Source organism: Ptychodera flava, chromosome 17 (genome assembly GCF_041260155.1).
Source record: "Ptychodera flava strain L36383 chromosome 17, AS_Pfla_20210202, whole genome shotgun sequence".
NCBI classification, from domain to species: Eukaryota; Metazoa; Hemichordata; class Enteropneusta; family Ptychoderidae; genus Ptychodera; species Ptychodera flava.
The window spans coordinates 15,787,686-15,803,825 of NC_091944.1; the positions used below are offsets into that span (position 1 = coordinate 15,787,686).

General features: G+C 38.5%; 1 protein-coding gene across 1 annotated transcript; it reads right to left on the reverse strand.

Moving 5' to 3' along the window:
- Window positions 1-45: 45 nt before the first annotated feature.
- On the reverse strand, window positions 46-13,284 carry LOC139115594 (uncharacterized). Its single transcript, XM_070677838.1, has 9 exons — window positions 13,046-13,284; window positions 9,417-10,167; window positions 6,835-6,998; window positions 5,494-5,799; window positions 5,051-5,236; window positions 4,099-4,415; window positions 2,750-3,254; window positions 1,809-2,097; window positions 46-1,451 (listed from the first exon to the last, which is right to left on the reverse strand). The coding sequence occupies exons 2-9, from the start codon at window positions 10,153-10,155 to the stop codon at window positions 1,075-1,077; spliced, it is 2,883 nt and encodes a 960-aa protein (XP_070533939.1). The 5' UTR covers window positions 10,156-10,167; window positions 13,046-13,284; the 3' UTR covers window positions 46-1,074.
- Between the last annotated feature and the right edge of the window lie 2,856 nt (window positions 13,285-16,140).

A 16,140-nucleotide genomic window follows, 5' to 3' on the forward strand; every position in this document is an offset into this window, starting at 1 on the left:
GATTATAGAGCTTAAGAAAATGGCAACAGCACCAAGACATTAAATGTATTCATCGTGTTTTTATTCTCATTAGTCAAATATGTTTTAATGTGGTGGACTACTGGCTGCTAGTTATTATGTCAGTTTAACAGCAAACTGCCACCGCCAACGATGATATCAATCATGCATGCCGTGTGTATGTTTCAAATTTCTGCTATATAAATTGTTTGATAGAAAATTCGCAGTTTGCATTTGACCAGTGTTGTATACTGAAATACCAAAAATGTGAAAAGTACTAGGATGTGAAGTTATACATGGGTCTTACAAGTACAAAAACGTATGATGATGCATTCTGTAAGATATAAAATGAGTATGCAATTGTAGAAATCCTCTTAAATGTACATTTCTTTTCCGCGAAAGCAGAATTCTGATCTCGTCTAACTATATATACAGTGTAGGTATAGAATGGTAAGGTAGCTGTGATAGTGTTCAACTTGAAGTGACATTATTTTTTTGGTCGGAATGTTTCTCGGTCTGAAAGCAACTTTCTCAGCCAGCTTGGTTTTCACTTTCAAAACCCGCGTACAATTCCCTGACATGTCTACATTCTTCATCATGACGCTGTACGCTTAGTTTGAAGATAGATTATAATCCAACAAAATTATGAAAAATTCTAATGCAGTTAGCATGGAAAGACTTATATGAAAGTGGACAAAGAGTCAAAACAGAAAAGTAAGCATCACTTTGAAACCATGCAGCAGGACTGTGTAATCAGTTAGGCAGAAAGACCTGCGTCACACCACTATCATAGCCTTACAGTGTTCGCTGACACAAACAACGAGTATCACAGCGTTGATGTTTTAGACCGTGTAAAGTCAGTTTTCGTGCACTGTGCGGTATTCGCGCGCTCTGCTCAACGCGGCGTGAGCCTTGTCGTTATGTCATCCGCGCCTGATATTGAAAATTAGTTTTTGCGTGTTGATTGATGATTTACGACGTCCGTCATCAAATGTTAAACTATAAGCTCTTTGCAAGGAGAAACTGCGTATAAGAACGTCAAATGATGACGTCCTCACTCTGTAAGCTTTCACCAGGTCAATATTTGCCAGCTTTACCTTGGATTCCCAGCATCAAAGGTGAATTGTCCTTGTATCTGTCTACAGCCCGCTGCCCTCGTCTCTGACTTACATAGGGAGTGTCCTGAGGCCATTGACCTCGATTTTTCGCGGTTGTGCTCCTCCCGAACTTCTTACCGCCTTTGGAAGCCGCGGCAGACCTTACGTCGGACTCTCTGTACATGCGGTAGGCTTTGTCCGGTTCTTGGATCTTGAACGAAGTGCCAATGCCTTGAGGTAGCTGTTTGATCGGTATCACTGTATCCTGGTTTGAGGTCGCTGGTTTCTTTCGTTCATGGTATGGCGGGATTTCTTTTTCTCGTCGTGCGGACGGGACCACTTCTTGTTCCGGTAGCTCTTTAGGCAAAAACAATGATGAGAGATTTCAACGGAGAGGAGGATATTTTGCGAGTTTTCATAAAGAGGCTGAGAAACTGTAATCATATTTAAAAGGCACTTCGTTTAAAAGGGAAAAAATCAATTACCTCTTCTACATCCGGGTGATTTCAACAAGTTTATATAAATTTCTTCTGTCTCACTCAGACGAATCAACGGGCCATCCAAGTCCATCGTATTCTAATTCATGTCATATTTGATATTATCATAACAACAATCTACCATCTAGGATTTATCTTAGGAGAGTGAAATGGAAAAAGCGTCTTTTACACTTTTATAACTAAAAGTTTACGTTACTCCTTCAAGCATTTAACATACCTGAAATATCTCTCTGCAGAGATTCTGCAAGATTCCTTTTACCAAGGTTCTGTAGAGTATGTAACAGTGACTCAATCGAAGCCGTCTCTCCCTGTCTCTCCTTCCATGTCGACAGAATCTGATGAATTTGTTCATTCTTCTTCTGAGGGTTCGAGTACACGATACCATCTATTTCTGAATCCGTCAAACTCAACTTTCGCGCCAATGGCCTGATGTCGTCTGAAAGTAGTCCATTTTCTAATTTCTCGAAAGCTGTGTTAAAATGCCAGTGGTTGTACTGTTGTACCGCCTTCAGAGCAGATAGAAAAAGGAAGGTCGAAAGAATGTATCATGAATGAAAAGTCCAAACGTCGTATACCTGAAATGCATGCAGCGTGGCTATCAGAGAATCAAGGTCGCATTGTTCATATCTGTTTTTGTCTGCGTTGGCCTCACTTTGAGACCTGGGATTCTACGTATGGTCAATGCATCGTTTTCAAATATAGACAGCAATTGTCCACGACTGAACCGACAAAGGCATCGCAAAGCTTGTGATTGCATCCTGGGCAAAGTTTTAACACCATTTCTTTGTTTGCAAAAATTGCCAATCGACGGGTCAGAGCTGAATTAGAATTGAACTTGAAGGAAGGGTGCAATTCCACCTGCGTCTCGTCTCGTCACTGATGATACGTTGCCCTGTGCCGTCGCAATGAGCGTTATATGGAATTCAAGATCTTACTAACAGACAAAACTTGACACTGATTTTCATATGACTTTTCCTCATTTTGACATTTTTATTTTTGAACGATTTATGACAAGAAAATTAATAGACTGAGGAAAAAACTAAACAGAACGGGGAAGCCACAAAATACGGTCAGGCATCTATGTACAAGTCTCGCTTGTACCTCCATGGGTTAAGCAACCATACTATGCAAGTATCGTGAACTCAACAAAATTCTCACCTTTTTCACTACTGGAATTTCAAACTGCAGCGTGCTGTACACCACACCATCTTCGTCACCTGTCTTTGTCTTTGCGAACTTAACATAACCTTCAAAGCTCTCACTTCCATCGCCGGTGTAGCTTGGATCTAAAACCACTGATAATTGGACGAAACTATCCCGCTTGGCGTAGAACGTCAAGTACTCTTCACAATGCTTTCTCACCCTCACTTCCTCTCCCCCAACTCGCAGGTAAACTTTCTCCCCCTCCGGTAGGTCGATATCACGCGAATACGGAAGGGATGATCGTTTGGAAAATCCATCCGATGTAATCTTTTCCAGACGCTCCTTGTACTTGTCTGCAAGGACGCAGTCCACGTACAAATTCGTTGGTTTGTCTTTATTCTGGAGAAGCAGAAATTTCACGATTTTGCTGTTTCTTCGCGCCATGCCAGTTGCAACCTTGGCTGTTTTTTCTACTTGAATGCCAGCACCAGCATGGGCGACAACAAAGCGGGAACAACCTCTGTTGAAACAAGAGAATAGACATCTTGAACGGAGCACTCCTGTAGCAGTATACATACATACATACATACATACATACATACATACATACATACATACATACATACATACATACATACATACATACATACATACATACACACACACACACACACACATACATACATACATACATACATACATACATACATACATACATACATACATACATACATACATACATACATACATACATACATACATACATACATACATACATACATACATACATACATACATACATACATACATACATACATACATACATACACACATACATACATACATACATACATACATACATACATACATACATACATACATACATACATACATACATACATACATACATACATACATACATACATACATACATACATACATACATACATACATACATCCGCACATACATACATACACACATACATACATACATACATACATACATACATACATACATACATACATACATACATACATACATACATACATACATACATACATACATACATACATACATACATACATACATACATACATACATACATACATACATACATACATACATACATACATACATACATACATATATACATCCACACACATACATACATACATACATACATACATACATACATACATACATACATACATACATACATACATACATACATACATACATACATACATACATACATACATACATACATACATACATATATAGGAGTTACACATCGATGTTGCAAATGATCATAGTAGAATACTTGATCGTATATTGGGTTATATCATATATCCCATGAACCTACCTATCCAAAACAGTTGTAAAAGCCAAACATTCATTTTTATATTGAATGCTTTCGACGTTGTCGGTTACGTCACGCCAATTGTCATCGCCATGGTCTTTTAGGAGTCGCAAACCAGCCATGTTCTTGACGCTCGACCCGGATTCGGAAAGATATCTCCGATCGAAAGAGACTGGTAACAATAGTTCAAACGTTACTGGTTTTGGAATGTCACAGTTTGTCTGTAATTCTAGGACTGTCCCCATAGCGAACATCTCGCCTCCATTTTCTTCAACTAGTTCACGAGCGCGAACGGCGATGTCTTTATCTACTTTCAGTAACTGTAAAAGTTGGAAAGGAACGCAAGTGAACCGTCACGCCTGTTGAAATTTATCAATTAACTATGTCTTTTCTGTCATTCGATCTGAGCCATATTAATTCTATTTGAATACAGTCGAGAAATGCTTTCAAAAATTAGGTTGGACATAAATTTCATATTAACCTTTACGAGTCAATCACAGAAAAAGGACAATCTGACTAAAATCGGATGTAGAGTACGAGTTCTTATACGCGGTATTCTCTCGTCGAATGTGACAGGCGACAACAAGAGAATACCGCGTACGCATAAGAAGACGTCGCCGTGCTCTACATCTGATTTTAATCAGATTGAGAAAAAGGATAAAAGTGAACTGATTATACTGATTTAGCAATTCAAAATATAAAACATTGAGCTTGTAAATTAAGTGCAAACACGGAGTTGAACTTAAGCCAGTTTTCGGAATGTTGTCATCAGAGACAAACATTTATGGTTGTGCTGTATTTATCGTTTAGATAAAACAGCTTTAAAACAAATTTGACGACCAACAGTCAACGTTTTAGTAACCATTCTTTAGTTAATTTTACACGCCTACTGCAAACGTCACTCTAGCACGAGTAGGTTAAGATTAGACGTTCGTCTCCGTAAAAGAAAAGTTACCTGTGTCGTAATTTTGGTGCGTTTGCTGTCAGCATCGTTCTCTCTTGTATCGACCCAAACGTCGCCATTTTTGCACGAAACGATTAGGCCGTCTTCGTTTGTCAGCTGGAAGGAATACTGCTTTGGTTTGGACACCAGCGCCACCACCGATGAACTGAACATCTCCGCTTTAAGGACGTTACCCTCCTGGATAAAGACAATGCAAGAACTTTATTCATCAATATTTTGATATTGCTGGTTGAAGTTGATGAGAGTTCCTACGCAAAATCACTTCTTGATTTACAAGGACGGGTCAGGGTCATGACCGTTATGTTACTACATGCAAAATTCTTTTCCACACTTTCATATTGAAGCGTTTTTTGATTTCAAACTTTTCTGAATTTCTGCCATAAACTTCTACTACCATAGACCAGCCGGATTTGTTGATTTATACCAGTACGCACCTTCCAACTTTCCAAATTCACATTCTTTTCATGGTTGTCAACTTGAACGGATCTTATCACTTTGTCACGTGTCTTATCATGATCGTCAGACCCTTGTTCCATTTCAAGAGCAACCAAGGGTGGTTTCACGAACGACGACTCATCGATCTCGACTTTGTACAGCTCGGATTCCAAAACTTCGCCTTCGGATAAATTTAAGGTTTCCGGTATGTGCTCTAGCTTCTCTGTTGTGACTTCAGTACGCTGTATCACCGACCTCGGCCTTACTTCGCAACGCATCTCTGGAGAAACTTCGATCACTTGTTTCTAATATTTTATATTTCAGGAAACAAGAAAAATGAAAAACTCAATGACATTCGTTTTCTTGAACAAAGATAATAAAATTGAAGCTCTTGTTCATGTGATGGGTCGGAAATGATAGCACCTCGGGGACAGATTATCGCACTTTAAGTGGGTTTTTGGTCCACAATTTGTGTGGAGAAATTTTGAGATATGTAGATAAGATTGAGTTTTCTCGTCTTTCTATTGTGTTAAAATCATTTTTCCCTAGTTAATACTTAGAATGAAAACTGTTTTTAATTTAAAATATCGATATAAATGTGTGGTTATTTGCTTCCTCAATCGAAAAAAGTGTGATTACCCTCAGCATCTTATTTCTGATTATTGGGAGTCGGTTAAAGTTTCTTTCGGCTTAGTATGAGCGAATATTCCAAAAGTTCTCTTTCAAATGCCTAATTGATGTAAACCTGTAAACCTGGATGAAAACAAACTCGAAGAGTGGTGCGGTAATAGTGGACGATCAAAGTGTGCATAAGCAGCAGTTTGTTTGTCATATTCAGTTCAGTAATTTGTGAAAAGAGTTTCTCGAATTGATAACTGTGTCTTCTGCCAAAGGATGGCAGTGTATCACAGAAAATTATCAATGGTTAGACAGAAACAAGTACAATGTCAGTATCGTCATGGTTGTTGTTGTTGTTGTTGTTGATGTTGTTGTTGTTGTTGTTGTTGATGATGATGATGATGATGATGATGATGATGATGATGCTGATGCTGATTATGATGATGATGACGATGATGATGAACATAAATTCACTAGTTTTGTCCCTCCCAAGTTCATACTATCCAATCATCGTGTTCTGATTTTAATGCTATTGGATAAATGTTCAAATTTCGTTCATTCGGTTAACATCATTTGCACTATATCGGATGATGTGACAAGCGACTTGCACTCAAACATGCGTAAACTTTACATACTTTTCAAAAGATGCACGACAGACAAAATGACCTATGACCTCGAAGGCTACGACATTCTTTATCAAACTCTGAACGCCCGATATTTACCTTGTCGTCAGGTTTTATTTCCGTTGTACTTTTCTCACCCCTTTTAAGATCCTTCTTTCCACTTTCCTCCCTCCTCTTTGCCGCAAATTTCCCATGATTCCCAGTCGCCGACACTTTGTTACGCTGACTCTTGGCTTTGTCGGATCCTCCCGTGTTTGCCGTGTCTGTCAAAGGTGAACAACGGTTGTCACCATTTGGTTACTTCGGCATGAAGAATTACAAGTTTACGAGCTTTTATCAGGTGTGCCTTTGACGACTTTGCTATATTGGGCGATATAATACCGTAATCTTTTTTCAGGACTACTCTATAATCTTTTCCTGGTTCGATTCTATTCAGACTGGTCTATTCTGCGACAGCTGTATCGAGGGCAGGTTCACCGTTCTCAACCTAGAGGTTAAAGCCCCAATAGCTGAAATGTGTTACAGTAATAAAGCGATCTCAAAATATCCTCAGTTTTCCGAGAGTTTTCTTTGCATAAGAACCATTAAAGACTGAAAAAAGTGTATAACACTGTCATAAGTGTCGAAAGTGGCATGTAAATTCAAAAGTTGCTATATAATTTTAAATTCCCCGCCACTTTCAAAAAGTAATACCTGACAGAGAAAATAAAGATTACTACAACAAAACGTCGGCCATCTTGTGTTTTGCATTCAAGTAAATGGCATCACGTTTGTTTCTTGTATGATCACGTTGTGTATGTGCACGAAATACCGCATTTTTGTACTTTTCAGTGTGGGCGGAATTTTTTTCGAGTGCAGCACCCGGCAGTCTGTTAAAACGTGTAGGCACGGTTCAAATCAGCGAGCAGTGATACCTACACGTACTTCAGTTAGCACATTTACATTAACCAACTTTGGTTTGGAATTTAAAATAATTAAAATAATGCATAAAATTCGCAGCTGTTGGGGCTTTAATGAGGTCGTCTTGAAGAGTTGCAGAATGTTTTACCGGAAAAGACTAAGAAATTGCCATAAAAAACCAATATGACAATATTGAATAAACATAACTCATTACCATGACAATACTTTAAATTGCTGTTGAAAATTGTTCCTTTTGTCTAGGTTTGTTTGATGATCGATGACCAAACATACCGATCTACGATCACGAGTTGACCGTAAAGCGACTCATGATATATGTTACACATATAGTAAATGTAGAAACAGTGTCAATATAAGGTCATTTCGTTTCCATTCCGTATTTAGAGTCTGAAAATTGACCAAGTTTAGCGGAAAACAGGCTGATAAACTTTTACAATAGTACGCACCTCAAAATTGAAAGAAATGAACTTTTTATCAAACTTTTCTTTACAAAACTTTGAACCCTTCTCTTAAGGTAATATGCACCTCGAAAGTAAAAGACTTAAACTTTTGCTCAAACTTTCCTCGATGAAATTTTCGACCATTCTCTTACCAAAGCAAGAATAAAAATCAGGGGTCACCGTGCAAACTTTGGTACTAGAGAGGCGAATTACTCGCGATTTCTCGAAATTTGAAATTCAAGATGGCCGCCATCCCTGTGTTAACTCTATGTGGAAAAATAAAATTTTCAATTTTTGAAAACTAAGACGGTGAAAACTTTTCTTTCGTCAAGAGCTTCAAAATGAGTCCCCGCAAGTGGTAGGCCAGTAGAGAATTGATAAAATTTAAAGGCCCGAATTTCTGTCCCCGAGGTGCGTTCTACCTTAATAATGAATAAATAAAAATCAGGAATCTCCGTGCAAATGTTGCTACCAGAGAAACAAAATGCCTATCATTTACAGATACAAATGGCCGCCATCCCTGTGTTAACTCTATGTGGAAAAATAAAATTGTCGATTTTCACAAACTAAGACGGTGAAAAGTTTACTCCACCGAAGAGCTTGAAAATGGTGGTAGACCAAAAAGTAATTGTAAAAGTTTGAGAGTCCACGTGTCTTTCCCCTGCCGAGGCGGAGATAACCTTTGGTGTACTTACCGGTAAATTTGTTTTATTACTAAAATACAGTCGCTCGTTTTACTCCAAAATCATGTAAAATGCCAAGCATTGTTCAACTTATTATGTTTGTAACGTCCAAGATATTGACGACTGAAATTTAGTCCCGACAAGAATTCTTTTGTCAGTGATAACAATGCATAGTTTACATACTTCTTTTTCTTTGTGAGGCTTAAATGTTAATGCTGATATTTTGTATTCCAATATCATTTTGAGAAGGGAACAAAAATACTTGTTTTCAAAACAAACAAAAATACATACATACATACATACATACATACATACATACATACATACATACATACATACATACATACATACATACATACATACATACATACATACATACATACATACATACATACATACATATATACATCCGCACATACATACATACATACATACATACATACATACATACATACATACATACATACATACATACATACATACATACATAGGGACGGACAGACAGACAGAGAGACAGACAAGAACGGACGGACGGGCGGACAGACGTGCACACACGCACAGACATACAGAGACAAACAGGCAGACAAGCAGGCAGGCAGAGGATTACAATTATGATGCGCCGCTGTACTTGTGTACTTACCTTTAGAATATTTACTGACGGAACGTGGATATGAAATTCCACGTTGATCAGATGGGTGTTTTTCATACTGATATTTCTTCACCGCATCAATACCCTTACGGCAAATATCAAGAGGAGGGTCCCTCACTGGATTCCCTTCAAGATCCAAGATTTGTAGATTCGGTAGAGACTCCCCAAGTCTATTTGGTAACCGTTGTATGTTATTGTTGGCTGCCTTGATGAACCTCAAGTAATGTAGCTCGCAGACAACTTCAGGGAGGTTGAAGAAACTGCAGTTTTCGACGTCTAAAACTTCTAACCCCTCCAGAACCGAGATCTTGCCCGGAAGTTGCTGCATCAGTCTGTTTGAAGAGATGTGAATCTCTCGGAGTTCAGACAGAACCGGAGTGCAGAGCTGGAGGGGAAACTCCTCGAATCTGTTCCATCCGAGCCAGATTTTTCTCAGGCATTTCAACTTACAGATGGAATCCGGCAAACTTTTAAGCTTGTTTCCGGCGAGATCCAGATGACGCAGGCTCACCAACTCGCAGATCGCCTCGGGAAACTCAGCGAATTTGTTGTTGCTCAGTTCAAGAATCTGCAATCCTTTCATGCAGGCTATTTCGGCAGGAATTTGGTCAAGGTCGTTTAAGTTCATGCTCAACTTGAAGAGCGTTTCCTTTTTGAGGATGAAAGGCGGTATGTCGAGACAATTTTTGCGGCTATAGTCGAACTCTGGTTTGTCGTCCATGTCTGCCATTATCAGATACCACTAAAGATGGACAAAACAAAGATAGAGTCAATGTTTCTGTTATCGAGCTGAGGCTCGAGTCTCCAACTTGAATAAATTTCCTCTCCTGTGTTTGTCAGCGACGTCAAGACATAACTAAAGCCTAGGCTTCTTTGCTGGCGAACGTAGAACTAGCATGCTGTCCATTGTAACTACAATAATATCGAAATGGGTTATGGACGGAACTTTACAAAACCCTCAATTTTAAAGTAAACCATAGAACAAAAATTCCTAGTGTCACTTGCATCAACCGGCCCAGGGATTATCAAGAACGCGTTTATCAGCGGGTAACCATGGCGATGCTTCTATTTGTACACAGAGTCGGTCAATAACGTAGCAGGGGATTTATGTTTAACCGTGTTTCATTTTGATAGTTTAATACGGCTTACACAGTCAATAGGACACAATAATCTCCGCAGCCTTCCATAAACGTGAAATTCGAAAGATTCCACATGCGTGTGAAAACGGTAGAACGATACCAGTGCATCACTGAACAAAAATGCGTCTACATTGACTGCAAAATGCCAATGAGCATATTATTTAATTTAAGGACGGGGAGTACCCAAATGATAACGCAGTTTCTGCTAATCCATTGGTTAGCAAGAAGGAAAACAAGAAAACATCCTTGTAATATCGCCATTTTCTTAAAACTTTCGAGAAAGATCTGGGATGAGAAGTCATTTTTGAAAGTTATGTTCAAAACGTTATGTCAACGAGCTGCAATTCAAAATAAAATGCCAATATTATTCATTTTTTTTAATAACCTGCAAAAATTGCTGACTCGGCAGTATTTCTCTGCGCTTTTGAGAACTACAACATCATTCACCTCCGTCCATTGCGTGGTCAGCAATGCACATTTTGCTAATGCAGAAAGTCACTCATAAAGGGATGTTTTACAATTCTACACAGCAGGAAATAGCAATACCTCTGTCTAAACCAGCCCTCGACATGTTTTAGGTCGGAATGGAATTTGTTTGAAAGCAATGTTACCTGCATAAAATCAAAAAGTATGGCATATGTTTGTAAGGTTTATCTCACAAAGCACGATTGGGGTAGGGGTCTTCAGGACCCCTTGAGTCAACTCCCCCTCCCCCACACATTCTCTGTTTATTTCTGATGTTATAATAAATCAGAGCACGACATATACAAAAATCAGAATCATGACCACACTTTTCAATTTTGAGTAGACCTCCACCTTGGGTTGAACGTTCTGTGCGAATTTCTCATGTAACAAGTCAGAAGGCAGCACACCGATTGTCAGAACACGTGACCAAAAGATTAAATCAATTCAATTACAGGACTCCTGGATATTTTGATGACGTAATTTTGATCAAACCGGACACTTCTGGACAATTTATGTACCCTGGATTGCCATGTGTTTCACTTCCGTCAACGAATCATAATGAAAGGCGGATTTATTTTGTCTTACAATGATCCTTTCAATAAAAGGGCGACCTCCTTGATCAGAGAACGTGTGAAAACACTCTGTCGTGTACAGATATCCATATTTCGACCATCGGTTGTTTGGTGACAATAACGTTCCGCTCAAAATAAACTCAAAAAGATTATTAGTTCAATTTGGTTTTACGCCGCAACCAAGCTAGCATCCACATGCTTGAATCTTACACTTTATGACAAGGCATGAGCGACAATACACTGGGTTTATCAACAATTTCTTGGTTAATCGTGGGCTTCGGCGGACAAAGGGTGTTATTATGAAGGCGTCAGCAATGTACGGCAGCCGTTTCGAGTAATCCCGCGTTATCTTCTGATCCAAGGACCTGGGACCAATCAAAACGACGAGCTTTTGTTGCTTGACAAGAAAATGCCTGACAGGGGACGCTTAAAACAACATATGGACGCTATTAATGAGCTGAACACTTAAAACCCATTTAGCTACACCTTTCATGTATTTTCACGTAATTTTGTTATGTTTTTGAAATAATGTTTATAATTGTTCTACTTCCTAAATCATGTCTAAATGTCCCGTACTCATTACTTTACCGATACAGCTGATATCATAGTGTGGATATGTACGATGTTACTGTTTGTAACTGAGGCGCTTTAAATAACATTCTTTGTTTGCCGTTTGCGTGCTGGTTTATTTTCAGAGAAAATTAAGAAAACGAACACAATGTTAACGCTAGTACAAATATATATAAATATTATTTTTCCAAATCAAACTAAATAAAAATGAGCTTATGTTAATACATGTGTTTTTTGTCAGTGATTGTTCTTTTCCCTGGCTGGCTGGTAGATTTTTCAAAAATCCCAGGACGGCAAACAAAGAATTTTCTTTAATTGGCCTAAACATAAGTCCGGATAACTATAATTCATTTGTCAATATTAACTTTTCATATCGTACATAGTGTGTTATATTTATAGGGCTAATACTTCATATTCCATCATATGTACTTCACAGAGAAAAATAAACTAGTTATTATTTTCTGGATCAGGTAATAATATCAAAAGTTACACCTGGCTTCCTTTTTACGTATACTAGCTTTTTGTTTATTCGACAATGAAATTTTCCCATGGAACGAAAGAGACTAAGCCAACGAGAAACCCAATTTTTGATATTTTGGGTCTTAGAGCCTGTTTATAGCTACTGAGATGATAAATAGACGTCATGAATACTTTACTGCCGGAAATTTAAAACGGTTTTCATATTGTTAAACCAGACTTTGATGTCTTACCGCGCATAGGTAGGGTGTGATGAAAGTAGAGCTCTCTCTCTCTCTCTCTCTCTCTCTCTCTCTCTCTCTCTCTCTCTCTCTCTCTCTCAAACTTGCCATTTCAATCGAACTGACAAAAAGTTCGGCAACAGCGAAAGCATTAACGTAGCAAATAAGCAACTCACCAATTTCAGATAACCAATTTCAACCTCGATGCTATCGTCACGGTTTGTCCAGCCTTGTCGGTCGGTACTGGCACATATACGCTTACATGTACGTACTAGCGCACACTCTATACAAACGCACACTGCAGCACTCGACAGCCGAATGGAGTACAGGACGCTCACCAACCAAGGAGGAGAGGAATTCCAAGGCGTCACTGTGATAGGGGATATAATTTTAGTTTGCGGTTGGCGATTTTGCCCTAATCCCTGAAGGGGACGAAGGTCAAATTTTATTTCAGGGGTGCAAGGACAATACGTTGAAAACATAGGCGAGATCAATAACTGGTAGTACAATTCCTTCGGGAACTTGCATTATGGATTTTTTTATTGTTGCAAAATAAAGAGAAGATTTTTATATACTCAAAATTTCATAACTTTGAAATATCATACACATATTGTTTGATTATTTTTCTTGCCATTTACAAACAAAAATACCGTTAGGAGTCGCGCGCGACAGTACGATTAAAGTTCGATAAATGAAAAACCATACCTTTGAGTCATTGCAAATCATTACATTTCACGGACAATTTAAAATATTAGTAAGACATGTCAAATTATTTTATTTATGGTACAGTGTCTTATGATGGGTGATGATTACTGTTTCTGAATATCGAGAAAAAAATACAAACATTTTAACGTTAGAAGTTCAAATTTTATCTTTTTTAAATGTATGAATTCTGGAGGGAAAATGTAGTTTTTCAATCACGTGACCATGTGTCAACATTTCTCGCATTATGGTCTGTTATAAGTATCACAAATGCAACAAATCTGACGATACTGATGATATGCTGCAATGTTGTTTAATTCAGGTCCTGGTATGCTGGGTACAGCGACCCATGCCTTGACATTCTTGCGTATCTATTCACAATTTCTACTCTCTGTATGTGCAAGGTAGTTCCTTGCAAAGGGAATTTGTTTCCCAGAAATGACTTCATCGGCGAGACAGGGTACTTTCCGATTATTATTTGGCTAACTCCGTGGATATCACAATCAAACATCACCAGCGCTGTTATTGCAATGTGCAGGATATTACTGTTGAGAGTATTGCTGAAGGAACCAAATTAGATTATTTCTCTACTGCCTTGCACTTTTGAAATGTCTTTAATTCTTGAAAGGAGCAAGGCTGTTTATTGATCCTAGTTGATTAATCACTATAGGAAAAATTGCGAGACTGGAGCTAGAAAGTGACACTTTCTCCCAATCGGTGAGAATCTCTTCTTATTCTCACTGTTGTTAGTGAGACATTTTGAATTCTCACTGGTGAGCAGTGAGAAATGCACTGCTTGGTGAGAATCAAGGATGGTAACAAATTCTCACCGGTGAGACTGGAAATTTTCACCTAGCGTAGTCAGAATGTTAATTTTCTCTGTGAGAATGTATCATACTCATCATTTACTGGTGAGAATCAACCCTCACTGTCCATCGGTGAAAATCGGCTAGACTCATTATTCACTGGTGACAATTCACCAGATTGATTCTCACCAGTGAACAACAAGTCTTGCTGATTCTCACCAATGAACGGCAAGGCTTGTCGATTCTCACCAGTGAATGATGAGTATGATACATTCTCACAGAGAAAATTACCATTCTGTCTAGGCTTGGTGAGAATTTCCAGTCTCACCGGTGAGAATCTGTTATCATACTTGATTCTCACCAAGGAGTGCATTTCTCACCGCTCACCAGTGAGAATTAAAAAATTCTCACTGAGAGCGGTGAGAATAACAACAGATTCTCACCGATTGCGAGAAAGCGTCACTTTCTCACTCCAGTCTTGTGAATGTGAACATCGACAACGGAAAAAGTCGTGTCGCTATCCTTACAGTCTAGATAGTGCTATAACGCTGCTTATCTCTAGCCAAAGGGTGTCGAAACTGATATCAAATATTCTGTCAGTCAATATTGTGGTGAAAAAAAGACCTCCTTCCTTTGGTATGATGCCACTTGTTCCGCAGGTTGAGCATGCGTTACTGCTCAGCGGTACAATATCACTTCATGTGTGAACAATTGTGTGTATGTGTTGCATCCAAATCTTCGCAATAAAGCTATACAAGGTAAAGATTTCACGCACCATCGCTTTATGTTACAGGTCTTTTGCTTTTAATTACACTTTACAAAACGTAACACACTGCCAATGTGACAGGTCGAGAAGATTACAAAAGAAACACGACGGAACGAAGACGGATATTTACTGAGTCCGGCTGTAGTATTTCAACAAGATGGCTTGCAAGAAGTCACATACACTCGGCTCATGAATATTCATGTAATGTAAGTAGCACACAAAACTGGAACTAGCTGGCAAGAGAAAAACAAAAACAAACAAAACAAGACTGTTTGAATTTCCATTCATTCGAGACTCCCTCGATGTATATTTCAAGACAACACCACTTATTATTATTATAATATCTCGACATTGTTTTCGAGCACGCCCTGTTAATTATACTTTACTTTCTCTCTTGCAGTAAAACAGAAATACTTAAAATTTGAATTTTGACATTCCCATCCTCTATAGTTTAATATTTTTCTTCACAAAGATTATTGGATATCCTGTATGTTGGTAGTGCGTGACCGCACTCGAAAGCGTGATCATCGTATACCTTATTACAGAAAATCGTTCATTGCCAAAATACACCAGCGATATGCCTTAAAATAAAGTGAACATAACGAGAATATAGTACTGACAATGGTGAAATCATTCAAAAATTCTCCCTCGTGGAGTCAAAGGTTTCTGATACCATTAAGACGCAGAATAAGCTCGTTGTCGTTTGGTAAACATCGTCAAAAACCTGTGAGTGGAGAGTCTATGCAAAATTCGAACTTTTACTTCACGCTCAAGCTACCTGCAGATGCGTGCACACTGTTTACGAAGATAACCCTGCGCAGATGAAGTGACATGAAGTCGACAGGGTTGTAATACATTTGATATTCCTTAACAATCCACTCTCTGGATCTTGGCTTAACCCTTTGAGTGCTGTAATTTTTCCCACCAAAATTTTAGTGCAACGTTTAATCATTTTTTATGAATTTTCCTGTAATTTTTTGATAATTTTGAAGAAAAT

Coding starts and splice junctions, on each gene's coding strand:
- LOC139115594 (XM_070677838.1), bottom strand. CDS start 10,155: ATGGCAGACATGGACGACAAACCAGAGTTCGACTATAGCCGCAAAAAT. Junction 4,416..5,050: donor GCACCAAAATTACGACACAG/GTAACTTTTCTT, acceptor CAACTTTTACAG/TTACTGAAAGTAGATAAAGA. Junction 1,452..1,808: donor TCTGCAGAGAGATATTTCAG/GTATGTTAAATG, acceptor TTTTGCCTAAAG/AGCTACCGGAACAAGAAGTG.